The 25,045-nt window shown below is 51.6% G+C and overlaps 1 protein-coding gene across 1 annotated transcript; it reads left to right on the plus strand.

The window, feature by feature from the left end:
* The first annotated feature begins 9,018 nt into the window (after positions 1-9,018).
* BOLA3 (bolA family member 3) lies at positions 9,019-16,707 on the plus strand. The gene is made up of 4 exons (XM_006880850.1): positions 9,019-9,072; positions 11,556-11,679; positions 13,625-13,713; positions 16,642-16,707. The coding sequence occupies exons 1-4, from the start codon at positions 9,019-9,021 to the stop codon at positions 16,705-16,707; spliced, it is 333 nt and encodes a 110-aa protein (XP_006880912.1).
* The last annotated feature ends 8,338 nt before the right edge of the window (positions 16,708-25,045 follow it).

A 25,045-nucleotide genomic window follows, 5' to 3' on the forward strand; every position in this document is an offset into this window, starting at 1 on the left:
AGATTTCTTCCGGATCACAGTTCTGCTCTTGCTTCATCTGCGGCTGATGCTGTCTCCTATAGACACAATCTCTTATAGACTAGTGGCACAGACTTTCAAAACAACAGGATAAAAAGACATCCATGTCTCTGTCTCCTGGTAAAATTGTCCCAAAGGTAGGCTGGCCTCAGGGGGAGTAAAACCTCAAGACATGTGACAGTAACTGTTACTGTTACATTGTCACAGTTGGTTATATCATGGATGCCTAACCCATAGTTTATTAGTTGATGTAATTTTGCTGAAGAAATTACTCCTTCTGTTTCAAGTGACAGCTTAAGGGATATTAAGAGTTTCTACTGATAATTTATTAACAAGGTTCAAGAACAAATTTCCTAACAACACAATCAGACCAGTTTTATTCTGCTTGTTTTACAAATAGTTCATCATTTTTTAAAGTTTCCTTAATATTTAGGACATTTTTGTGACTTTGGATAACCTTCTGGCTTCAGGTTTGTATGCTCATGTTTCTGTAGATAAGGACATATGTATGTTTATTTTTACAAAATCCCACAAGTGCAGTTTAAATCATATATTTGGAATGGAAGCAATCAGAGTTATTTCTAAAATACTTTTTTTTTTAACCTTTATTTGGGATTTAAACACGTAAACTTAAATTGATGTTTATGTGTGGAACAAACGATTTTGTTTATTGCTTCTAAGGATGACCTTGAAGATTTATTTTGAAGTGCTTCATTCAGATTAATTTTAACACGTTTAGCTTTTGGCCAGGAAGAAGAAAACTTGGGAGAAATTATGACAGATGTTGGTCTCACAGCCATTGTATCCATGCATTTTAATTTTCAAAGGCCTTCAGTCTGCAGGTAGGCAAATAAAATACTTGAGTTATTTTGGTTTTTTCCACATATTCCTGTTTTTCCAGTGACTTGCGAGTTAGGTAAGAGTCATAAAGGAAGGACCGTCACTCGATGGATTGACGCGTGGCTGCAGCAGTGGGCTGTAAGGTGGAGATTGTCAGGCTGGTGGATTCTGTGTGCTCAGCATCAGAACTGCGCGGGTTCTAGCCGCAGGGAGGGAGCACACCGTAGGCAGCCACGGTGACAGCTGTGAGAGCGTGCACGGTTGATACCAGGGCCAAAGGTTTGTGCCCCGTTCGCCTGTGTGTGTGTTGCTGTGTTTGAAGGAGGCAAAATGGGAGGATTACGTAAAAGTCATCATCTTCTATTTATGTTGAAAGAATAGATTATACCTCTATAGGGGCTGGATCTTGTTTTAATAGTAAAAGTTGAGTTTTTAAATTTCTATTGGGACAAAGGACTATTCTCCCTTTCATGCCAACAGCACTGTTTCCTTTCATTTGGCCTCTAGATAGTCCTGGTAGGTGCCAGCCAGCCACGTTTAAAATGTGCTGAGGCTCAAGCAGGCAGGGCTTGGCAGCTTGACAGAGCTTTATGTTCTTCTACATTTTGTGTTTTAGAGCTTAGCTTTTTGCAGTACACTTGGTGAATTTGACAAAGGCCAACTTTGATAGCAGTTTTTGCTATTTATTTCACTGTTCACTAGACTATGAAGAAAAAAATTTAGCAGCTCTATCTGTAATAGCTCAGTTTCTTTAAGAAACTTTAGAAAATTCATTTAAAATAAATAAAAAAAGAATAATAAAAAAATACAGGATTTTAAGGAAATGAAACATTTCTTCTAACTTAGGCTGGGATCCTCCATCTCTTTGGATGGGATAATGACTTTGGAAAATGGGGGACTGTATAACACATTCCATGAATTGTTATTTTAAGCTTGTCCAGAGCTCTGTCTGCCACTCTGATGTTCACGCTGGGTGCTGAGGGAAAGCAATCAGGTTTATAGATGCCTCTCAGGTTTACAGGCTGCTCGCAACTCTACGCAGGACTGGTGGCTTAGGTTGGTTTGGGGCTTTTTGAGTGAAAGGAATGAGTCGGTATTCTCAGGGTTTTTCCATCTCAACCCATCTTCCATCAGTGAGGAAACCATCCTCCTCATTACGAGGCCCCACAGTTCACCAAAGATGGTCACATCTTGGAACAGTTGGAAAGACAGATAGTTACCAAGTGGAGTGGGAAAGGCTCTTGGTAATTTGAGATTCAGAATCACATGCCTTTTTCTTTTTGTCTGTCAGAACGTTAGCTGGCTCCCAAGCCAGTGTGGCCTGATGCACAGTGCCCCCTCCGGGAGTGCGGGAGTACTGGCGTTATTGTTTATGTTCACCTTGAGAGGCCGGAGGGAAGGGGGAGTGGACCAGGGCTGCACCCTCTGAGCTGCACCCTCTGAGCTGCTTCCCCGGCCACCTGGTGAGATGTGGAAGCATCACTGTGCTCGGCTTGTGCCTGTCCCTGTAATTCACCCCACAGGCTCTGGTCAGTGCTCCTGCGGGTTCCCTAATCCACACTGAGCACTTTTCCCCAGTCCAGCATCTCTGTCCTGTCCCATCCCGTCCCCACTCCCCCCCCCCATTTGTGATTCCATTCAGAGCAGACAGCGTTTACTAAATTAGGCAGTCCATCTGTGGTGCTGTCATTTTTAGGCCATGTGGTTAAAACATAAAAGCCCCTTTTTGGACAGTGGTGTACAGACTTTTTTAAGAGTACCCACCCTCTCGTACCCCACTTTCTGTGTCCTCCTTCACTGTGAGTGCAGTGATGTTCCGGGGCTGCCGGCTGGCAGAGTCTGCCTGGGCTGCTCATCCAAGAAACGCCAGTCCGCGTTCACCGTGACTCCACACATCACACAGGGCAGGAATTCCTAGAAGCTCGGGTGAGACCAGCAGTGTCTGTGGGATTTTAACTCTTGCAGACATGGGTGAGGCTTCCCAGTTATTCTCTTGGCCTTTGAAAAGTGAGGTTCTCCTAGAAGTGGTATTCAAGCATCCTTACCTCAGAAATGTCATTGGTTCTCAGCACACTGTCACGGTGTGGTAGAGCTAGCCCCTGGCCTGCGTGGTGCTTCCCAGTGGTGAGACCCCGGGCGGACGTTCAGGGCTCACACCAGGGCCAGCATCCATTTGTGACCCAGCTCACTGAATGCGTTTGGGTTTAGTACTGTAGGATTTTGATGAACTTATTTGAACAGTTACTTTCAGTCTTGGTGTGTTTTGCATTACATTTTTATATTTTTAGTCCATGAGACTTTTGACGATCATGGGGAAGATAATTCCTGTGGTAGCAGTCAATTTATTGAAACAACTGTGTTGAAATTAACCTTGATTTTCTCTCATTATCAGAATCAATCCCAAACAAGTAGTCCATAAATCCAAATGGATTACCACCGTAGTCTGTAGACTTCATAGGCAGCATTCTCTATTTGGTTGACTTCAGAAATTGTTTGCATAAGTTAGTTTTGGTTACTATCTAAAGTATTTTTAAGTGTTCTTTACATAAAAATTTATGTTGTATTTTTAAACATTTAGGGGCTTGGTCTATTTTTCTAAGTCAGTTAATTGTATGTACTTTTAAAAAAGTATTTTGTACCTACTTTTATAACTTCATCAGAATAAAGTATATTACAAAAAATTATTAAAATACAAGTCTCAATACTTATGTTTATTTAATGTGTTTGATTTTAGCGCTTTGGTGGTGCCATGGTTAAAGTACTCCACTGATAATCAAAAGGTTCACAGTTTGAACCCCCCAGCCGCTCCACAGGAGAGCTCTGTGGCTGTGTACTTCTGTAAAGGCTTCCAGCCCAGGAACCCTGCAAGGCAATCCTGCCCTGTCCTGCATTCTTGCTGTTAGAATTGAATCCATGGCAGTGAGGTGGTTTATTTTAGATGTTTGCATGGATTTCTTATTTTGTGTGTGTGTGGATTTGTAATAAAGTTTAGGAATCCTTATCAATAAGTTTATCATCTAATCAGTGGCAGAAATACTTCTTTCCTCTTGTAGAAGAAAAGGAATTTCCCAAGTGACTAAATAGTGTATAATGTGAAGATTCTCCCTCTTAGAAGCACCAGTGCCCGACTGTGGTCATTGAGACTCATCCTGGGTGCAGACGGATGGTCGCAGCGCTGACCCATCTCGTGATCCACGTCACTTTGTTCCTGGTTGAGGGTTTGATGGAACAGATTTGGCTCACTGAGTGTCTGACCTTGAGATGTCCTCACACAGCCAGCGTCTTCCCCAGACAGCCGTGTTGAGCGTGCATTGTGTGATGTGGAACCCACTCAGCTGGCCTTGCAGCAGGTTTTCAAGGTCTACTACACATCGCATGGAGGAGATAGGCTCAAATCCGCACAGAGCAGCTTGGGGATTGGAACCTCCTGCCTTTGGAACCAGAGCTCGCTCTGGGGTGGTGTAGGTGCCACTGTGTTGGGACAACTCATGACGACCCTGTCAGAGGAACCCTGTCCTATCCTGGACCGTCCTCCCCTCTGACGTCCTTGTGCCCATTGCTGCAGTCACTGTCAAGCCACCTCATTAAAGGTCTTCCTCTCCTTCACCTCCACCTATCCAAGCATCATGTACTCTTCGAGCAACATGCCCAAAGTACGTGAGACGACGCTTCATCACCTTTGCCTCCCCGAGGAGGTTCTTCTGGCCATCTACAGCATGTTAGGGCTCTGCTCTCACACCACCGCTCAAAACATCACTTCTTTTTTCATCCTCATTCATTGTCCGGCTCTCAGATGTAACGAGTGATGGAAAAGATCCTGGCCTGTAGCAGGCTCGTCTTAGTTTCAAACTGGCATCATTGATGCATAGTAATTTGGAGACATCCCTGGCAGCGGACTTGCCCAGAGCAATATATCTCCTGACTGCTGATACCAGGGGTGTTGATTGTGGGTCCCAGGAAATTGTTGACGACCCCAATCCTTTCTCCATCTATCGTGATGTTGCCTATTGGTCTGGTGCTGAAGATTTTCGTTTTCTTGATGTTGAGATGCAATCCATACTGAAGACTATAGTCTTTGATCTTCTCCAGCAAGCGATTTGAATCCTTCTCAGTTTAATAATCAAGGTTGTGTAATCCTCATAACACAGGTTGTTCCTCTCATCCTGATCCCATGTTTTTCTTCACAAAAAGAATTGTCAAGTAACCCAAATAATCTTGTTGGACTTTGAAGCTTCACACCCAGAAAACATCCAGAGCATTCCACAGCTCTTCTGCAGGTACCTACCTCACTGGTGGGCCACCATGTGTGGAACAACCTGTGCCATTCCTGCTGGCCACTGGGGGGCGCTGCCACAGTTCCTGCCCAAGGCCACCTGCCTCACCCAGGTCAGGGTGGAGGACTTCACAGGCACCTTTCATGAGTACCTGCTTGTGCTTGGCAGGGAGGCTGTTTATGGATTTTTCTTTGAGGTGGTGAAGCTCAGAAAAATGGCTTTACAGATGCCAGATGGTCCAAAAGTGTGGACTGACCACTTGATGATAAGTGTGAAGGCAGCATGGGATGAGTCTTCTGACACCTAACTCCACAAAGAATAGCCTTCCCCATTGACAACACCCGCAGCTTTCCCCCAGGTAAGACATACTCCCCATCTCCCACGCCTACACCCACCACTTCTAACACCAGCCGCCCCTCTCTGCGATTCTTGCTACTGGGTCAGCTTATCGATTGCAGTGGCCACACGGACTCATCTGAGGTTTATTGGGGACGTTAACAGGAGGCGATTCAGGTTGGTGACAGAATAGTGTCTCTGTGTTCGCCAGCCCTTTGACATTCAGCCTCACAGCTTTAGGTCAGTGTTGGCTCTTCAGCCCTGTGGGTTAGGGCATCCGCCCTCAGTCCTCCACCAAGTACAGGTGAAGGCCTCTGGCTGTGTGTGTGTGTGTGTGTGTGTCTCTCTCTCTCTCTCTCTCTCTCTCTCTCTCTCTCTCCCAGGTCCACTCCCAAGGACACAGGCTGCAATCGCTGCTATGTTTTCCTCGCTGCTACTGAGATTCTCCTTTTCTGTTGGCAAACCTGTGCAGTATGAACCTGGTGGGATGGCAGAACAGACCAGTCTGCTCATGGATAGACCACACCACCTGTTTTCATGTTCTCATCCAGCCAAGAGACTACACACAAAGGCCTAGGGAGGCCATTTTGGACAGTAAAGCCATTTTAAGATAACTCACAACCTTTATGGCTTTTTTAATTCGGCTGACAACTTTGGTCATCGGAGTAGGAAGCAGATCGTATTGACCTATGTTCTGATCAAGCAGCCTTCCTTGCGGGCAGACAGCCCTGAGTGCAGCTGCCTTAGCCCTCCACCAATTTTAAACAGGATTTTAGAACTGTTCAGGAATTGCCTTACTAGAAAAGTGGGGTTCTAAGCATTGCGTACGGTGTGGTGTTTGAATCCACCAGCTGCTCCCTCAAAGAAAGGCACATTCTCTTCCTGTGCACTTGGCAGCCTCAGAAAATGTGCTGGAACACCAGCTGAGAGTCGCAGCAGACTTGACAGCACTGGTTGTGGAAGCAGCCCAGTCTGGCGCCTGTGGTTTTGAGACTCCAGTGGGAAATTTGCGGCTGTGGCCAGCCCACAGATAGCGGCCACGCGGGCAGGCGCGGCATTGAATGTTCGCTGCCCTCGGAAAGGCCTGCCTCCGCCCCTCCTGAAAGTTTCGGCAGCCTGATGTGAGAGCGGACGGTTGGTGACACTGCAGAGCCACAGGGTGTGTGGTCGGCCACCAGCTTTGAACAGGACGCGGTTACTGTTTCCTTGTTAGGGGCTTTCAACCCCGACTCAGCAGCCTGTGTTCAGTGGAAGGAAGCACTGCCCCATCCTGCACTGTCCAGTTACTTCCTGTTGGGGCAGAAAGTGTACAGCAGATTGGCTAGCTGTATGGTGCTTGCTGGTGATGCTAACTACCTGAACGGTTCAAGGACCTGGCTTTAGGTGAGGCCTTGAACTGATTATGTTGCTGAGTCCTTCACGTAGCCTGACGTAGCCGGAGGAAAGGGGTAGCTTAGGGATGGCTCACTTCTTTGAAGACTGTACCCCCAAACCTCAGGTGGCTTTAAACACCTAAGCAAGTCTATTCTGACAGATTTGCATGCACAAAGGCACTTGTTAGGTGCTGACTCCCCGCTGACCCTCCAGCCCACTTTGGGTTGACAGTGCAGATCTGCTCACGAGGCCACCAGAGCTCCCTCAGGGTCACTATTGTGTGCCATTGAGTCGGACCAGCTCACAGCTCACCCTCCAGTCGGCTTTCAGAGTCAGGTCACACAGGAGGCTATTTCCTGGCCTTTCTTGGAGAGCGGCTGATGGGTTCAAACTGCAGCACAGCTGCTTCATACTGGGCCCCAGAGCTCCCTCTCCAAGTCACTGGAGAAACGAAACTGAGGAGGCAAAGTAGGAATCACCCCAGGAGGGGGAAGAGCACACCTATCGTGCACACCTCGGTTGTACCTGAACCGTAAGAACCCACTTGGAATCTCCAAGATTGGTGTCCTTCAGAGCTGTTTGTCAGAGCTAAGATTCAAACGTGGGCCACTGGAATTTCTTCATCACTGTACTTCTGCTCACTGGTTGTGCGGTGCATGCACTTTTTGTCCCCCTGTCTGCTGGAATACATAGATAACTAAAGCAAGGTCCTGTCGTGGACCTTAAAGACCAAAGGGAGAAGTGGACACGTGCCTGCTGATTGTTCAGTAGGGTCAGCAGTGCAGTCAACAAGCAGCCTCTGAGGTGGAGCTAGAAGCGTGGAGATAAGTGACAGTATTCACCCAGAGAATCTGTGGGTCGCATGAACTTCAGTCTCCAAGAGCCCAAGACTCGGAGTGGACGGCGTCCAGCAGCTACCACAGCTGAGCTGACCACTCTATAAAGGTTTTACAGCAGCACAACCCTGTAATGTAGGAGAAAAATGTGGAGCAAAACTCAAAATCATGAAAAGACCAGGCTCGCTGATCCGATAGACTGGTGGAATCCACCAAGCTGACTGAAATTACCTCCTCCTCCCAATTTACAGCCAAACACTAGCCCTGTAAAGTAATCAGTAACACCAGCTACATGCTCCCCAGGACAGTCAATCTTGGGCAGCTTTTGAGCTGTAAAGCTCAGAAGGCAGGAATGACTGAAAGGAAAACTTGCTCAGAGAAGGGATGGATGGAAAAGAGAATCACAGGGTAAGAGTGGGAAGAGTGCTGTCGTAATGTGGGAAATGCCAATCAATGCCTATTAGGAACTGTTGAATGGAAAACCAGTTTGCTATGTAAACTCTCCCTCAAAGCACAAGTATAATAAAATTTATGCGCAAGTTTCAGGTCAACAATGGACTTGAACTGAGTTAAAATATGGTGAATGCATAACTAAACTGACTTCGTCAAAGCGTATTAAATTACTGTAACAACGTATAGTGAGTAGAGACAGTACAGATAGCTTTAATCTGGGTGGAAAAAAATAAAAGTTACTGTCGCATTGATTTCCCCAAGGATTGCGTCACAACACGGTTCTTCATTCTGTTGTCCTGAAGGTGGCATGAGAGCCAGATGAGTGGCACATAACGAGGCATCCGTTTTGGGGCAGATCCTCGTTCTCTGGGTCGTTGAAATAGCCTCCAAGTTCAGGTCCAGACAAGCCCTCCTCTGCATGGGGGATTCGAAGTGATATTTCTGCAGCCAACCCGGCCGGCCGGCTGAGTGCCAGGCGAGCGAGGGCACTAGGGCGGGCCCTGACCACGTCTGCGGTGACAGGTTCACAGTGGCGCGCATGCCCGGCTGATGTTCCTGAGAGACGGGTGGGCGGGGACTGAGGGCCCCAGCAGGGGCGGGGCCTGCGCAGATTATGGGGCGGGGTTACGAGGTGGAGGCGTGGTTATGTCGGGGCTGGGCAGAATTGTACTTACGTTGCAGGGGCGGGGCCGGCACAGATCACGGGGCGGAGTTATGCGTAGGGGGCGGGGTTGGGCTGGGACTTGCTTCGCAGGGGCGAGGCGAAGGCGAGCCTGCGACCTCCGGGCGGCAGGGGGCGAGCTCGCGGGCGCTAGCGACCTCTCTTCGCGTGTCCTCGCTTGTCGGGCGGCACGGTGACCTCGGGCGGTGGGCCGCGTCGGCCGGGCATGGCGGCTTGGGGCCCGGCCGCGGCAGCGCCTCTGCTCCGCAGGATCTGCGCGGTAAGCGGGGCAGGGGCACTGGCTGCAGGGGCAGGAGCTGCCGAGGGTCCGGGGTTTGCGTCCGCGGCTTGGGGGCGCCGCTCGGAGTTCGGCGCGCTCCCTGCTTGTCCTCCTTCCTCCCTCACTTGGCGGACCCCGCAGCGGGGGTCTGTGTGGGTGTCGGGCCCCGGGCGGAGCGGAGTCCTGGGGTGAGGCACGCGCACCTGACATCTGCCGGCAGTGGGCCCCGGGAGAGGCACTGGCGTCCAGCACACCGGCCCTGCCCGCACCGCTGTCTGCCCCCTGACCCTCTGCGGGCCACCCTCCTGTCCAGTCCTGACCACTCGTGCGTGCATTCCGCCTTCTCCTTCCTCCACTCCCGCGCGGCCTGATCGTAGCATGGACACTTGTGCTGCTGACCTCGAGCGACCTTCGGGTGGCCTCTGGCCTTGGAAGCCCTGCTTTCAGGGACCTTGCGGGCAGCCACCGTAGCAGTGTCTGTTTTGCCCCGCGATCCAGCTCTCTGAGCCCAACGCCAGACCTTCCGCCGGCTTTCCTGCCGTGTTTATCAAGGTTCTGAGCTCTTACTCTTCCCGGACTCCTTTCTTCCCATCACCCCTGATGGCCCAGTGACAGGGAGCAGCGCTGCCATCCCAAAGGCAGGTGGTTCGAGAGAGACCCATGTTCAGTCTCCTCCCGTGGGATTTACGGCCTCAGAAAACTCGTACAGGGTCTGCTGGGGGTCAGAACCGACAGGCTTGCCAAAGGTGGGACAGACTCGGGCTTGACCTTCCAGACCAGCTGGTGAGTGAGCCTGCGATCAGGGGAGTTTTCAAGAAGTTGCTGGGAGGTTATCTGACGCAGGATCGGCTGACCCCAGTGTGTGACAGTGTGCATCAAGCAGTACCTGGTGGCTGTCCCGCCAGCCGCTCACACCTGGAGCACCTTTATAAAGTCTCGGTTTGGCATCTTTCCTGACCAGGGTCACGTCACCCAGTCCCCGGCTCCCCAGGGTCGCCACGAGCTATTCCCAGTCTCTATCTGCAGTGTGTGCAGTGTAGTGGCTGTGCCCTGGTCCATCAGGAGCATGAGAGCCCTGTAGGGGTCATCTGAGAGTAAATAAGGCTACTTCTCTCTTGATGTGATAGAATTCTGTTGAATTGTGCCCCGGGTGTAAGGGGGGTGGGGATTACAGATGGTCAATGTAAAGAAGCCGGAGGATAAACCAATCCGAGGGCCTGAAGGAGCCCAGCTGTGCTCTGAGAAGGGGGTCACCGTGAATCACCCTCAGCGCCATAGGTACTGGCCTAGGTAGATCGTGTCACTGGCTTACCAAGCAGCAGGTCAGTCGCAGGTGGAATCTCAAAGGGCAGGACATGCCATGCTCATCAAGCATGAAAGGCAGGGCACGTGGTCACTGGTGGCCTCTGGCCTCTCAGGGCCTCCTGTCCAAGGACAGCTGTGTGCCTTCTTGCCCATCTCTGCCTCTAAGCAGACCCACCCTTGGGTACGTTGCTGTCCTTATAGGACTCCTAGTGATGGTCTCTGTCACATGATCATGGGGAGTTAACTTTTGTTAAGTCTGGCTTTCAGCCATGTCTCCAGAGTCAAAGTGAGTTACAAGTTTCCCCTTTTAATTAATTAATTAGATTCCATTCCAGCTCCGTGTTGTGTTGGTTCTAATGTAAGTGGAGTTTCTCTTTTTTCCCCCCTTTTCTCATTTTTGTTGTCTGCTGCCTGGCAGTGTGTTGAATAGTATGTCATAATGCTGAACATCTGTCTCTGAGAATGCAGACGTCCCTAGATGGCGCACGGCCGTGTTGTATGTGGCCAGCCCACTGTCGACCCGTTGATTCCGATTCACGTTGTTGGGAGGTGCCATCGAGTTGACTGTGCAACAGATCTGAGCCTGGCCCTCACCTGCGCCGTCCCCGCCGTCTCTGACAGGCTCCAGCCTGTTGTTACAGTCCGTCTTTTGCTGATGGTTGTTTTTGGTGTCTTGTAGCCTCATGTCAGAACCAATTCATGGCTGACGCTCAGGTTTTCAGAGGCAGTAAATTGAATGGGAAGAGTTTGCCCCCCTCTTTCTCCCGCAAAGCTGCCTTTGGGTGGGCAGCACAGATCCTTACCCCTGGGCCTCCAGGAGGCCCCTGCAGTCCAAGGTAGAGCTGCTGCCCTGTTCCCGAGGCTGAGTCGTCACAGAAGCCGACCGCCCTGTCTTCGTCCCGTGGAGCACCTGGTAGTTTGGAACCGACAGCCTTTCTGTTAGAGCTGAGCGCTTAACCACAGCCGGGGCTGTGGGCTGTCGTCCACACGCAGGAAAGATACTGCGTGTGGTTTGTTGTTTTGTCCTAAATAGTGTAATCGACTTGAGGAGTAGCCGCAGAAGTAGGAACTTGATCCTGGGGGGAGGAGAGGTGCAGCTCTGGGGGGAGGTGGCAGGTGGGCTGCGGGGTGGCCCCTCAGCCGTGACGGCCCCCTGACCTGCCTCTGCCTCGCAGCAGTTCCCTCTTCTGCATCGTGTCCAGCGGATGTTTGCCTCCCAGACTGAGGGGGAGCTCAGAGTAACCCAGGTCCTCAAGGAGAAGTTTCCTCGGGCCACGGCCGTCAAGGTCACTGACATCTCAGGTAAGCTGCCCCCGGGGGAGTGGTGGGGCCTCTGTCCCTGCGAGGGTCGGGTACCAGCAACTTGCTTCTCCGTGTGCTTGGGTTTGGGCAGGTGACACGCAGCCTCTCCTACCTGGTGGGGAAAGGAGGACTCACAAAACCCTTGGGAAACGGGGGAGGCTGAGAGGATTTGGGGGGCTGGCGTAGTCCACAGCAAGCTGGGCTCCTAACCCAAACGTGGCCCTTCTCTGGTGGTTCAAATCCACCGGCAGCTCTGTGAGAGAAAAACGGGCCTCCTGTTGCCACTTACAGCCCTGGGAACCTTCTGGAGGGTCACTGAGTCAGAGGGAGTGAGGGGTCCAGCTAGGAGAGGTCCCTCCCGTCCCGCTGCCCCTAGGTCCTGGGTCCGTAATTTGCAGGCGAGGCAGGGCCTGACTGATTTCTTCTCCGCCTGACACTGTGGCCTGTCAGTTGGACCCCAGGCAGGTTTGCCTCAATTCTCGCCCTTATCCCACGAGGACACGGGTCCAGTGGCCAGAGGCCCTGTCCAGCCACTCTTGGGAGAGGCCGTTGACCCGGAAGTAGACCCAGGGCCTGGAGTGGACTCAATCTTGATCCCAGCCACGCCTGGCTGCCCGGGTGGCTGCTGGCACCTCGTATTTTCGGGCCGGGCCGGTTAGGCACACTCACCGGGCGAGGAAGATAGGGCCTTATCTAGAGACGCAGGCCGAGCAGCTTGTGTGGGGCGGCTCGATAGGGGTCAGCCTGTGTCTCCCTGCTGACTTGGCCTGTACCCCACTGCTCACTGACCAGCCCGAGGGCGGAGCCTTCCTGGGGACCTGGGACGAGATTGGAGGGAAAGCTTTCATCTGGGCACGCCAGAAAATGAATGAGACACAGACTTTGGAACGGTTGGTCAGGTGAGGGGGTTCAGGGATGGCGAGGCCTTGATGCCACCCGTCCTTCAGCTGCCAGGCCCAGTGCAGAGTCGGAACTTGACCTCAGTGTAAAAGGAGCACAGGGGAGAGTCAAGGGTGCAAGGCTGGTGTGATGGCAGCTCGGCCCCCCAGAACCCACTGCACCCCCAGAGTTCACTCACCCCAGAAACCACTGCACCCCCAGAGCCTACTTAACAGAGTGGGGGGATTCACCTGGTTGCCCAGGCTGCTCTGTGCTGACTCAACATTCATCCTTCAGCTGTGTGGGGACGAAGCCTGGGGTGTGGATGGGACCCCATGTGCCCTGCCTTTAGAACCACCTGTGCTCTTCATAGACCCTGTGCCTTTGGAAGGCTGCTTCACAGACCAGGAGCCACTATGAGGCATGAATGTTCACATTGCTGCTAACCCAGAGGTTGCTGGTTCAGGTCCACCCAGGGGCGCCTCACAGGAAGGGCCTGGCATTCAAACTTTAAAAATAAAATCTGCCCCTGGGCCCCCCCAACACCCAGCAGCTGCATCAGAGCTGACCCCTGGCCGCCGTTCTGCTTTTCTCCACCAGGAGAGGGGGCTGGAGAGAGAGCCTCAGGATGTGCCCCGTCAGCCCGGCCTGGCGTTCCCTGCAGTGCTGTGTCCTGTCTCACTCACACGCCCCTCCCTGGGGACTGACGGACACCGTGCTGGTGTCATTGTGCACTTTGAAAGTGCTTGCTGCTGGTGCAGGCGGGACCCTCAACTTCCCTGCCATCTCCCATCACGTTTGTTGGCCTCGTGAGGGAGGCCCGGTCCTGGTGCACGGTGCCTCGACAGTCCTACCCGGGGATGGTCCTGGGTGGCGTTGCCGTGCACAGACAAGCAGCGGGAGCTGTGGGGGGGAGCACAGTTAGATCATAGGCAACCGTCTCTCTTGCCGATGGTGGCGCCTCTTGGGCCGAGTGACGGGACCCCTCCGGCCTCTGCAGGTCCCTCGGGTACCATGTGGAGCACGGTGTGACGTAACTGAACCACTCCTGCCGTGTGTGTTTCAGGAGGCTGTGGGGCGATGTATGAGATCCACATCGAGTCAGACGACTTCAAGGAGAAGAGAACGGTGCAGCAGCACCAGATGGTGAACCAGGTCGGTGCAGGCCCTGGATGGGACTCTCTACGCCAGCGTGTCAGCATCACGCCCTGTGACGTCCCTAGAGCCGTCGTGACGGAAATACTGCAGCTGGTGGCTTGTGAGCTGTCGGGAGCTGCACTGGTAACCCAAAGGGAGACGGTTCAAATCTCCCAGCAGCTTATCTGAAGAAAAGTGGACAGTGCCCTCCCGGGCTGTTTACAGCCTCTGAAAACCCACTGGATGGTCAGCTCTGAGTCCAGATCTCACTGGACAGCTTTGAGCTTGAGTTTGGCTTTTTGCCTGGAGACCGAAAGTTTAATCAGGGTGCTGGCTCGGGTGGGGGGCCTTTCTCCTAGTTCGAGGTGCCTGCCAGTGACCCTTGGTGCTCACTTGCCTGTGGACAGTCCTCTCCTGGGCCCTGCCTTCCCTCTGTGTGCTGGGTCAGTTCTGCCCTTTCACAAGGCAGTGACCGCTCCGGAGGGGCAGGTGAGGGCCCATTGCAGGTGCTGTTGTGTTGGCTCCAGCTCATGGGGACCCTGTGTCCAGCACAGCAGAGCCCTGGCCTGGTCAGCTTATCGTGACACTGTGTCCAGCACAGCAGAGCCCTGGCCTGGTCAGCTTATCGTGACACTGTGTCCAGCACAGCAAAGCCCTGCCCTGGTCAGCTCATGGGGACCCTGTGTCCAGCACAGCAGAGCCCTGCCCTGGTCAACTCATGGGGACCCTATGTCCAGCACAGCAGAGCCCTGCCCTGGTCAGCCTCGGCCTCCCCAGCTCCACACCACACACATGCTCTTGTCCTGTTGGCTCCTGGCCCGTGCTTTTCCCTGTCCAGCTGCCCACCTCTAGGGCTGCCACCCCTCATGACCCCCAGGCCAGTGCACAAGTGGTCAGTGTCTCTGATGGTCGCAGGCTAGCTCAATGATTGTCCCTGCCCACCCCTCTGACCCCACCTCCAGGGCCGCCTCCCCTCATGACCCTCAGGCCTGTGCTCAAGTGGTCAGTACCTCTGATGGCCACAGGGAATCTCGGTGCTTGTCCCTGTCTGCCCCCGTGACCCCAGCTCTAAGACCACCTTCCCCAGCCTGGCCCTCGGCTTTGTGCAGGAGTGGATGGTCCCTCCGATGACCTCTCAAGCTCCAGGTCTGATGGTGCCCAGCCCTGCCTGCCTCTGACCTCAGTTCTGGGGCCATCTCCCCTCTGCCCCAGCCCAGCGTGGGAGCAGATGGTTCCTCTCCTGACCTGCAGCTGACTCGGGATCTGACGGTGCCCTCCCTATCCGCCCGCTCTCCCAGCACCACTTAGCACTGAGCATAGCAGGTGCTCACCACGGCCCCAGGCTGCTCTGACTCACTCCGCCACAGGGTCAGAGGCCACTCTGAGCTGACCCTCCAGCACAGTTTCAGAGGCTGTAGATCGCAGGGGAGGAGAGTGTCCATCTTTCTCTGACAGCATCTGGTGGATTCGAACCACCACAGAGGCTCCACCGTTGGGTTATCGACACAGTTCCCTACAGAACTGGATGGACTTCATTTCCCTCAATGGAACAGTGACCTGAGGGGCCACAAAGACCCTCTGTAGCTTTCACACTCTGTGCTGTGTGTTGGGGCCCTCAGCAAGCTGTGCAGGGCTGGGGCGCAGCACTGGGAAAGGCCTACAAAGTTTCTGTGTCCTGAGACCTTTCCTGTGAGTGTAGGGTCGTGCCCTCTCTTAGCTGGAGAGGCTTTAAGGAGGGAAGAGGTAGCCTTGGGTCAGAGGGACAGCAGGACTGCTAGGTGCCCCAGGAGGGGGGAGGGCTTGGGTCAAGAGGACAGCAGGAAGTGCTTGGTGCCCCCAGTGAGCAGAAGAAGGCACATGGCCCAGGGCCTGGGGGGGTGGGGGAGGCTTGTGTTAGCGTGGAGAGGGTGAAGGTTGTGGGGCATCTCACTGGCTCAGCACAGCAGCACGCCTGGCACGGGAGGATGGACGAATGGGCTGAAAATTTGCATGTGGCCAGCCGCCCTGTCAGGACTCCTGGGCTCCCGACCTGCCTGTGTGACGCGTGCTGACGGCAACAGGGAGTGATCACTCTACTTCAGTTCATTAATAAGGAGGTGGGAGCAGGTCCTCCGCTCAGGAAAGCCAAGCACGCGGGTTTGGGTTTCTGCTGCTGTAAGTGACAGAGACCAAGTTCAGGCTGGCAGCCCAGCAGGGGACGCCCTTGAGTGGAAAGGATCCATCCGCAGGCCGAGAGCGCTGGCAGACTGGAAGAAGAGCTGAGAGCAGGGCTTTCGGGGAGAAGCCCAGGGTAGACCAGCAGCACAGCGTCTTACCACTAGGTCACCAGAGGTCTGTCCCCAGCAGGTGTAAAATGATTGTGTTTTCACAGTGGTAATGGCTGACGACGTAGATACTCATGTTAAATATGCATTGTTTTGTAAAGTCCTTGAGAAAAGACACAAGCAACCAAGCACAGTTCCTCTCTGGAAAGTGGGTGGAGGGCATCTCCTGCCGCTGTGTCAGAGGATCCCCCATGCTGCATCCTGGTGGGAGGCAGAGCCCTCCTCTCACTGTAGGATCGGAGGACATGCCCTTTCCCAGACCCCCGCACTGCCAGGGAACAGGCACATGGTCCACCAGCGAGACAGGTCTGCCCTGGGGTTTGAACTGCAGCAGCCGGGGGCCAGGGCCCAGCTTCCTGTGTGTGGAGGCTGTGAGTGGCTGTCTCACGCGTCCGTGGTGCTGGCTGCAGGCCGGAGTCGTGCCTCCCAGCTCGTCTTTTGCTTCCTTTTGACTGTGGAAAACATGAGATGTGGAAATGTCTAATTGTTTTCCATGAAAGGCGGTGGGGAGGTGGCCCATTTAAGCCTCCCCATGCCAGGCCCTTGCAGGCCGGCCGCCGCCGAAAGCACCTGCAGAGGCTCATTGAGGCGCCCTCACTGTCATCATTCTCTGCCCACACAGGCCCTGAAGGAAGAGATCAAAGGGATGCACGGCCTGCGGATATTCACCTCTGTCCCCAGACGCTGAGCACGCAGCCCGCACGCCCTGCCACGCACCTGCTGAAGATTCATCCACGCTGTGTATGGACAATGCAGTATAATTTACGTATTACAAGTATGGAGAGATGGGCTCTCCGCTTAGATGTGAATTAAAGGCCTTTGGCACTGGAGCTGCAGAGGGTCCCTTGGATGGCTCCCGGCACTTTTCTTTGGGAAGTGACATTGTTTCTCCACAGTGGCCCTGTCTGTGGACCCTCCTGGCCTGATGCTGGGTTGGGGGGTGGTGCCCACGTGGAGGGCCAGCGCGTCAGTCTCTTGCGCAGAGGTTCTGAGCGGAGTCTGTGCCCTTTCAGGCTTCTCCATGGTCCACGTCTGTCTGCAGAGAGCGTGACACTGTGAACCACTCAGGCCAGGCATCCCTGGGAAGGGGCAGAGAGAGGGACGGGAGGACAGAGCCTCTTGGTTTCGCTGCCTCCTTAGTTTACTGCTTTGCCTTCCCTGCTTCTCAGGCCCTCAGCTGAGGCATCACACTGAAGCCAGGATCATTGAATCGTTGCTGGAGAGGGCAGGAGGGTGCGGGCAGCGAGATGGCAGCATCCCGGCATGTGCTCTCTGTCCCCTGCTTGTCCTGTCTGCAGACCATCTTCATGACCTCTGACTCCCCTGTGACATCTCACATGTAGTGGTGGCCACACCGCCAAGAGTCTTCTGTTTTCATGTCTTAAGGTCCAAGCCCTAAGGAGGACCACCTCCCCTTCCAGGCCCCGTGACAAGGATGCAGACATGGCCACAGTGGCCCAGCTTGGTCAGGAATCGTGCTGGACCATGAGGCCAACGTCCGGCGGTCACCCAGCTTGCAGCCACCTCCCTGTGTCTGGTCAACAGCAGACCGGAAGGAAAAGGGTGTGTTCACCGAGAAGGGACAGAAGGAAAGTCAGAGTGCACCCACCTGGAGGAACAGGAGTGTGGTTTAACCAGCTGAGAAGCCGCACTCTGCCACCCTTCCCACCTCGGGGACCCGCCAGCCCCACTGCGGACCACAGGGAGCCTGGGGACACAGCAGTTAGGGCTCAGCTGATAACTGGTATCATGAAGCCATGGTGACTTCGGGGAGAGGCCTGGGGGGCAGGGGGTTGGTCAGCCCCCGGGAAGACTTCACAGGAAACCCGCGAAGTAGTGCTACTTTGTCATCCTTGTGGTCTGGCATTAAGGTCACACGAACCAAATGATGTATTCAAATATATATACACAGTTGGAAAAAGAAGATGTGGCCTCGTGGCGAGGAGGTGCACTACCAATCTGAAGGTACCTGGTTCGAATCCACCAGGTACTGAGCGAGAGGAAGATGGACAGTCCCCTCCATGCATACGATCTAGAGCCTCTGAAAACCCACCGGAGAGTCAGCTGGGAGTCAGTTCCGATCCGGATTGCACACAGCAACAGCACGTACGTTAATTAAGAGATCCATATATGTGAAGAGAGAGATTTAAAAATGTCTTCTATTTACATACATTTATCAAATATACAGAAAATATTCCTATATGAAAGTTATTTTTAAGTAGCTTTACTAAGGATAATAATAAAATACTTGTCTCTGTGCCGTGAGCTCTCTGCTGTGTTGATCGCCGTGGCAGGTTTCTGTGCGTGAGGGCTGCCCGTGTGTCCATGCTGCCGTGGACACCATTGCCCGAGTGGACGTGCAGCCCACAGTGGATCTGTGTCTGCTTTTCCACACAGGCTTCCTGGGGTCTGGGCTGTGGACGCCCCACCGCGGGACTGTCTACCAAGGCACGCGTGGGTGGCTTTGAACTGCCAACCTCTCGGCTACTAGTTCATCATTATCTGTGCCCCCTACAACTAACTCCCTGACTCTGTCATTTAAGTGGCAGGATGACCTGCTGTCCCTGACGTGGTTCCCAGTCTCACTGCCCCTCCATCTGCCTTCTGAGGCTGTAAATCCCTATGGGAGGAGGCTGCCCATCTTTCTCCCTCAGATAAGCTAGTGGATTTGAACTGTCTACTTTGCAGTTAACAGCCCAGTGTTACACAGGATGTCGGCAGTGCTCCTTAAAGGACTGGTTGGTAATAAGTGCTGTCAGGTCAGAACCCACTTGTGGCTGGTGCGCCTGTATCTTTTTGGAGGCTGTAAGTTTTACGGGAGGAGATTGACCATCTCTCTCCTGTGGAGCAGCTGATGGATTGAAAGCAAACACCTGTGGTCTGCAGTGTGACTCCTTACCCGTTAGGCCACCAGAACTCTGCCTGGCATATACAGAATATACAAGTACATATTCCCCTAAAGGAAATACTCGTTCATACACACTGGCAATGTCAACAGCCTGCGTTACGCAGGAGACACAGCCTTGCTTGCACAAAGTGAAGATGTGAGGCGCTTACTGCACAAGATCAAAGACTAGCTTTCAGTGTGGATTACATCTCAATCGCAAGGAAAGAAAAATCCTAGCTGCTGGGCCAATAGGCAGCATGATAGATGGATAAAAGAGTAAAGTTGTCAAGGATTTCTTGATGTTCGGATCCACCATGAACACCCATGGGCCAGAAATCAGAAGACATGTTGCTTTGGGGAAACCGGCTGTCAGAGACCTCTCCAAAGTGCTAAAGATGTCATTTCAAAGACTAAGGGTTGCCAGGTGCAAGCCATGGTCTTTTCTCTTGCTTCTGATGCATCTGAAAGTTGGAGACTGAATAAGGATGATAGAAGAAGAATCGAAGCCCTTGAATTACCATGTTGGAGAAGAGTATTGAACATCCCAGGACCTGCTAAAAGAACAAACCAGTCCGTGTTGAAGGAGTTGCAGCCAGAGTGGTCCTTGGAGGCAAGGATGCTGAAACTTCATCTCACTTCCTTTGGGCATGTTGTCAGGAAGGACCAGGCCTTAAAGAGAGACATTATGGTGGAAAAAGTGGATGGTCAGAGAAAGGGAGGCAGACTCATGAGATGGCTTCATACGGTGACTGTACCCGCGGGCTCGGGCACATCTGAGCCGGTGAGGGTGGTTCAGGAAAAGGCGAGGTTCGGATCTGTTGTTCACAGGGTCCCTGTGAGGGGTACAAAACTCAAGGACACAGAACAACAAAAGGCCGTGTGATGAGCACAGATAGATGGGGGTGGGGGGAGATTATGGGCATATTGGACAGGAAACAGCTTTGTCACAAAGTCACAATCCAGTTGCCCAACCGAAAGTGTCTTGATCCTACACATGTTGGCAACTGCTGGATAATCACACCTTGGACTCTCCAGAAATGGCACTATCATTATTTATAAAAAGAGGCTAAACAGTGCCACACTAACTGGCTTGAGTTATGGGCGTCGGTGGCACCCAGACATATGGATTTAATGAGGTGATTGTTTCTAGAGTGAGGTTCGAGAGGTCTACAGACATCAACTTGGAAATGTATTTCTGACATGATGGAAACTTTGTAAACAAGCTGAGATTGCCTTTTTAACAGCAGTTTTGGAAGAAAACAGGTGTGCCTGGATTTGAAATGGAAATTTCTTAAGACATTTGGAATTGTTTCAGTATTCTAGAGAAATGTAGACTATGACACAATTGGTGAGCGTCATGTACCTCTGCTCTCAGTGTAGAACAATGCAACTGAAAATGGAATCACTATTTGTGCATACAAGTCCCTTCCCGTGCCCTGTGCAGACCGATCAGGTTACACTGTGAGTTGATAGTGTCCAGTGCTGAATGGGCTGCCAAAAGAACAAACAAGTCTGTCCTGGAGGGAGTGCAACCAGGGCGCTCCTTACAGGCAAGGATGCTGAAATGTCATCTGCCTTATTTTGGCCCTGTTGTCAGCAGGGGTCAGTCCTGGAAGAAGGACATCATGCTGGGATAGGCAAGGATCAGGGAAGGAGAGGAAGACTCCTGGGTGGACTGGCACTGTATGTAACAGTGGGCTTGAGCACATCAGAGATAGGGCAGGGCTCAGATCTATTGTTCATAAGCCACTGTGAGTTGCAGTCAGCTTGATAATACCCAACTGTGAAGACAATGGGAGGTCTGGAGGGACCTTAGGGGTGCATATTGCCAGCCCAGGGGCTGTGAGATTGGCTGTTCAAATCTACCAGACATCCTAAGGTAGGAAGCTATGCCATCTCTTCTTGTGTCTTGCAGCCTGGAAAACCCAGTTGAGGTCACCCTAAGGAGTCAAAACCCATTCAACAGCAGTAAAATAAATGGAACTGGGGGTGGGGGGAGTGTCAGTCTCCCATAAAGATTGACAATCTTTGAAACGCTTTGGACGGGTGCTACAGTAGGACTTGGCTCTAGGCCATAGGGTTTGGGTGGGTGGGTGGCACAATGGTTAAACACAGTTGATAACAGGAAGGTCTGTGTTTTAACCTGTCCGGAAGCTTCTTGGGAGCAAGACCTGGCTATTCCGTAGAGAAGACTGCCAGAAAACCTTTTCAGGCTAGTTCTGTCCTATTACAGGAGTTTGGGGTGAGTCAGAACAGATGTGAGGGTACCTGACAACAGTAAAGAAGTAACTTACATAATGCCCAGCTTTTCAGACACACTTAAGATGATGATGTAAAATGATTTACTCTATGCTTCTGAGAGCTGGACAATGAATAAGGATGGCAGGAGAGTTGATTGATGCCTTTGAGCTGTGGTGGTGGAGAATAATACTGAATATCCCATGGACTGCCAACAGAACAAACAGGTAAGTCTTGGAGAAGGTGAAGCCCGAGTGTTCTTTGGAGGCACAGATGATAAAGCTTTGTCTCACTCACTATGGGCATTGTTGCTAGGAGAGGCCATTCCTTGGACAGGGTCGTCTACTCTCTGCAAAGGTAGAATGTCAACAAGGGAGAGGAAGACCCTCACCCAGGTGGATTGATACGGTGACTGCAGGAAAGGGCTCAGGTATATCAGAGATTGGGAGGAGGGCACAGAACAGGACAGGGTTCAGACCTGTTCATTGGGTCGCTAGGTGTCAACCTCAACGGCACCTAGCAATAGGATTTAATTTGCTTTTCAATCTTGAAATGAGTTCATCATCTGATGTTACGGACCACGCAGTTGAACCGATCCGTGGCTGACCTTTCTGCAGGTTTTCAGAGGCTGTAAATCGCAAGGGAGAAGATTGCCCATCTTTCTCCCACAGAAAAGCATACAAACCATCCGCTTTGGGGTTGCGGGACCACCAGAGCTCATCTGAGGTAGTAAATTATTTTTAGTTATGTTTTTTGGGGGTTGGTTTTTTTCTGGCCAACTAAAAAAAGGTTTATTAGGGAAAGCATTTTCAAAGGTCGACATTCTTTTAAAAGCTTGAGCAGAGGTGAGAAAAGGCTGTATGCTTATAAGAGGGTGGGAGTTTGAGACATTAGCCTATCAAAAGAAGGGATTATGTTTATTCATGAGGGAGGAGGAGCCTCCTCTGCGATTGGTTCATGTGGGGGAATAGTAGGAAAATTAAGCACATGCGCAGTTGTCCTTTTAAGACGGCTGCCCCGGAAGTACTCTTGGGGGGGGGGGCGGCAGGAGGGGGCACACACACATGGTCAAGGCGACCACGAGGACAGAGAACGCCTAGCTCAGGACAGTTCAGAAACACATGTGTGCGCTCGTGTGACTTGCAAGGCGGCCATGTCCAGGCGAGGCCGAGGTCATCAGGGGTCACGCCCCGTCGGGGTGGCTGCCCCGGAAGTACTGTGTGGGCGCGCGCTGCGCACGTGGTGCGGGTGGCCTCGGGGATGAAGGGAATGCCCATCTCGGAAGTGGTGTCGTTCTGCTGCCCGAGTGACAGAAGTCTGGTGTCAAACACCACTAATGGGAACAAAGCCCGCGACGACTGAAAACAGTCCAGGCTGGAGGCTCCCCCGCGAGCACTGAGCGGGAGGGGAAAAGAAATGCAAACTGGGCAGACGTGGTGAGAAGGCTGACGTTTCCTGCAGTGGTTTCCTGCAGTGATAGATGTCGGGATGCCAAGGAGGGAGCAGGGAGAGTGGGGTCCCTCCTGGTCCTCGGGGCCGGCCGGAGCTCCGCTTAGGTGTACATTTCACACCTTCGTATACTATGTTTCAGATACTCGCTCAGATACATTGTGTGTTATAAAACTAATCATTGATCAGTGGCTCCTATCACCCATCTGTTCACGTCCCCATTGGATCCTTCCTAATTCCTTCACCCCCACTTCTCCCCTCCACTCACCAAACTCTTTTTTTTTTTATTTTTGTGTGAGTGTACCATCAAATCAGATCTGACTGGTACAGGAGGAGATTGTTCCTCCTTTTCCCGGCAGAGCATCTGGTAGATTTGAACCGTGTGCCTGTGGGATTGTAGTTGCAGCTCCTTGCCACTAGGTCACCAAACTCTCTTAACCTAGTACTTTCCTCTCCCCTTCCCCAGTTCCCCCCGCTCCCCTTCCCTGCCTTTGGGGTTTTACTCACATCTTCTAGTTCTGTGCAGTCAAGCCGCTTGTGACCAGTAGTGACCCTGTGTACAACAGCCCAGTGCCCTGCTCTAACAGTTTACAATAACAGGCTTGTGAAGTATTTATGAGACTGAGTTAGTTTGCTGAGCATAATACTCTCTGGCCTCTCCCACGTTATGTTTCATGAAATCATTGCTCCTGAGTGCTGTATAATATTCCATTGTGTGACTGTACCACAGTTTTGCTATCTGCTGCTTGTTGGACATTCGGGCTGTTTGCATTTTCTTGCTATTGTGAATAACACTGCTATGAATTTAAGGGTACACATCTTGGTGTCTCAGTTCTATTTTCCTTGGGGTATATTCTTAGCAGTGCAATGGCTGACTTATATGGGATTTCTGTGTTTCAGCTTTTTGAGAATATGCCAATCTGCCTTCCAAAGTGGTTGTACCATTTTACAATCCCACCAGCAGTGCATGAGAATTTTAATCTCTCCACATCCTCTCCAACATTTATTGTTTGCTGTCTTGTTAAACTTTAGATATGCACCATTTTTTAAAAAATGTGTCTACACAGGAAAGTCTGCTGTCAGAGACCTCTCCAGAGTACTGAAGAGCAACAATGTCTGGAGACTAAGGTGTGCCTGGTTCAGGCCATGGTCTTTGCAATTACTTGCTATGAGTCAAAGCTGGACAATAAGTAGGGTTGATAGAAGAATTGATGCCTTTTAGCTGTGGTTTTGGAGAGGAGTATTGACTACACCAGGGACAGCTAGGAAAACAAACAGGTTTGCCCTCGAGAGGGTGAAATCACATTGCTCCTTGGAGGCAAGATTCTGAAGCTTTGTCTGACATACTTCAAACATGTTGCAAGGTGGGATCAGTCCTTGGAGACAGAAGTCATGCTTGGGAGGGTGGAGGGACAGCACAGGAGAGGAAGACCCTCAGTGAGATGGATTGATTCAGTGACTGGGGTAATGGGGGTGGGTGTGTCAGAGACAAAGAGATTGGCACAGGACAGAGCATGGTATTGGGCTGTTGTACATAGGGTCGCTATGAGTCGCAGGTGGCTCGACGGCACTTAACAACCATAACAGCAACACAGCATTAAAACATCAATAGCATCTGTTTAGTGAAAGGATGTATCAGTATGGTGTGTATATATCAGCAGATTAATTGATCAGACTTCTAGATTTCAATTGATTGGAATGAAATTGAGAGAACAGTATAATGAACAATGCAATTCTATAACTAATATAATACATTGTAATAAGTTATAAAATGTAACATGTCCTAAGTTTTAGTTTATTGTAGGCACTATGTATAAGGAAGAGCTGAAAATGTAAAGTGTATTTATGAAGCTATGCTTTCTGATTCAGAGATAATGGTTAGAAACTGGAATCCAGCGTTTTATTTATAGATCCTGCCAAAAGAACAAATGTTTATCCTGTTTGAAATGACACAGTTGTAAATTGGCAGTTGGCAATTCTCCATTTAAAACTTCCTCTCAGCCAGAGAAATGTCGCTACAGTCAAAACTAACTCAGGGAAGTTGCTGCGAAGAAGGATGCTTGGAAATCCACTGTGTGGCTACACTTGCTGCTTCTCCATCCAGGCTTTTGAGCAACTGCCGGCTACAGTGTTCAGGGGAGGGGGAGCTCCATTTAAAAGAAAGAAAGAAAAAAACCCTTTAAAATGAAATGAACTGAAAGGCGTAGCGCCTTCAGCCTTTTGTCGCATCCACCATAACATCTGAAAGGAGGCTAGAACTCTCTTCATCTTCATTTCTCTCAATGCAAACCCCCCAGGAGTTCTGAGTTACACTTGAACTCCTGAAATGACTTCTTGATACTGACCTGCCTGTGTATGTTCTCAACTGTTGTTGTCACCGTGTCAGTCCTCATTGAGGGTCTTCCTCTCTGTCTCTGAAACCCCCCCCCCCACCTTTCCCAGCATGATGTCT

Source organism: Elephantulus edwardii, unplaced genomic scaffold (genome assembly GCF_000299155.1).
Source record: "Elephantulus edwardii isolate Elephantulus edwardi_28Jun2011 unplaced genomic scaffold, EleEdw1.0 scaffold00011, whole genome shotgun sequence".
In the NCBI taxonomy this organism is placed as follows: domain Eukaryota; kingdom Metazoa; phylum Chordata; class Mammalia; order Macroscelidea; family Macroscelididae; genus Elephantulus; species Elephantulus edwardii.

Coding starts and splice junctions, on each gene's coding strand:
- BOLA3 (XM_006880850.1), top strand. CDS start 9,019: ATGGCGGCTTGGGGCCCGGCCGCGGCAGCGCCTCTGCTCCGCAGGATC. Junction 9,073..11,555: donor TGCTCCGCAGGATCTGCGCG/GTAAGCGGGGCA, acceptor GCCTCGCAGCAG/TTCCCTCTTCTGCATCGTGT. Junction 13,714..16,641: donor AGCACCAGATGGTGAACCAG/GTCGGTGCAGGC, acceptor CTGCCCACACAG/GCCCTGAAGGAAGAGATCAA.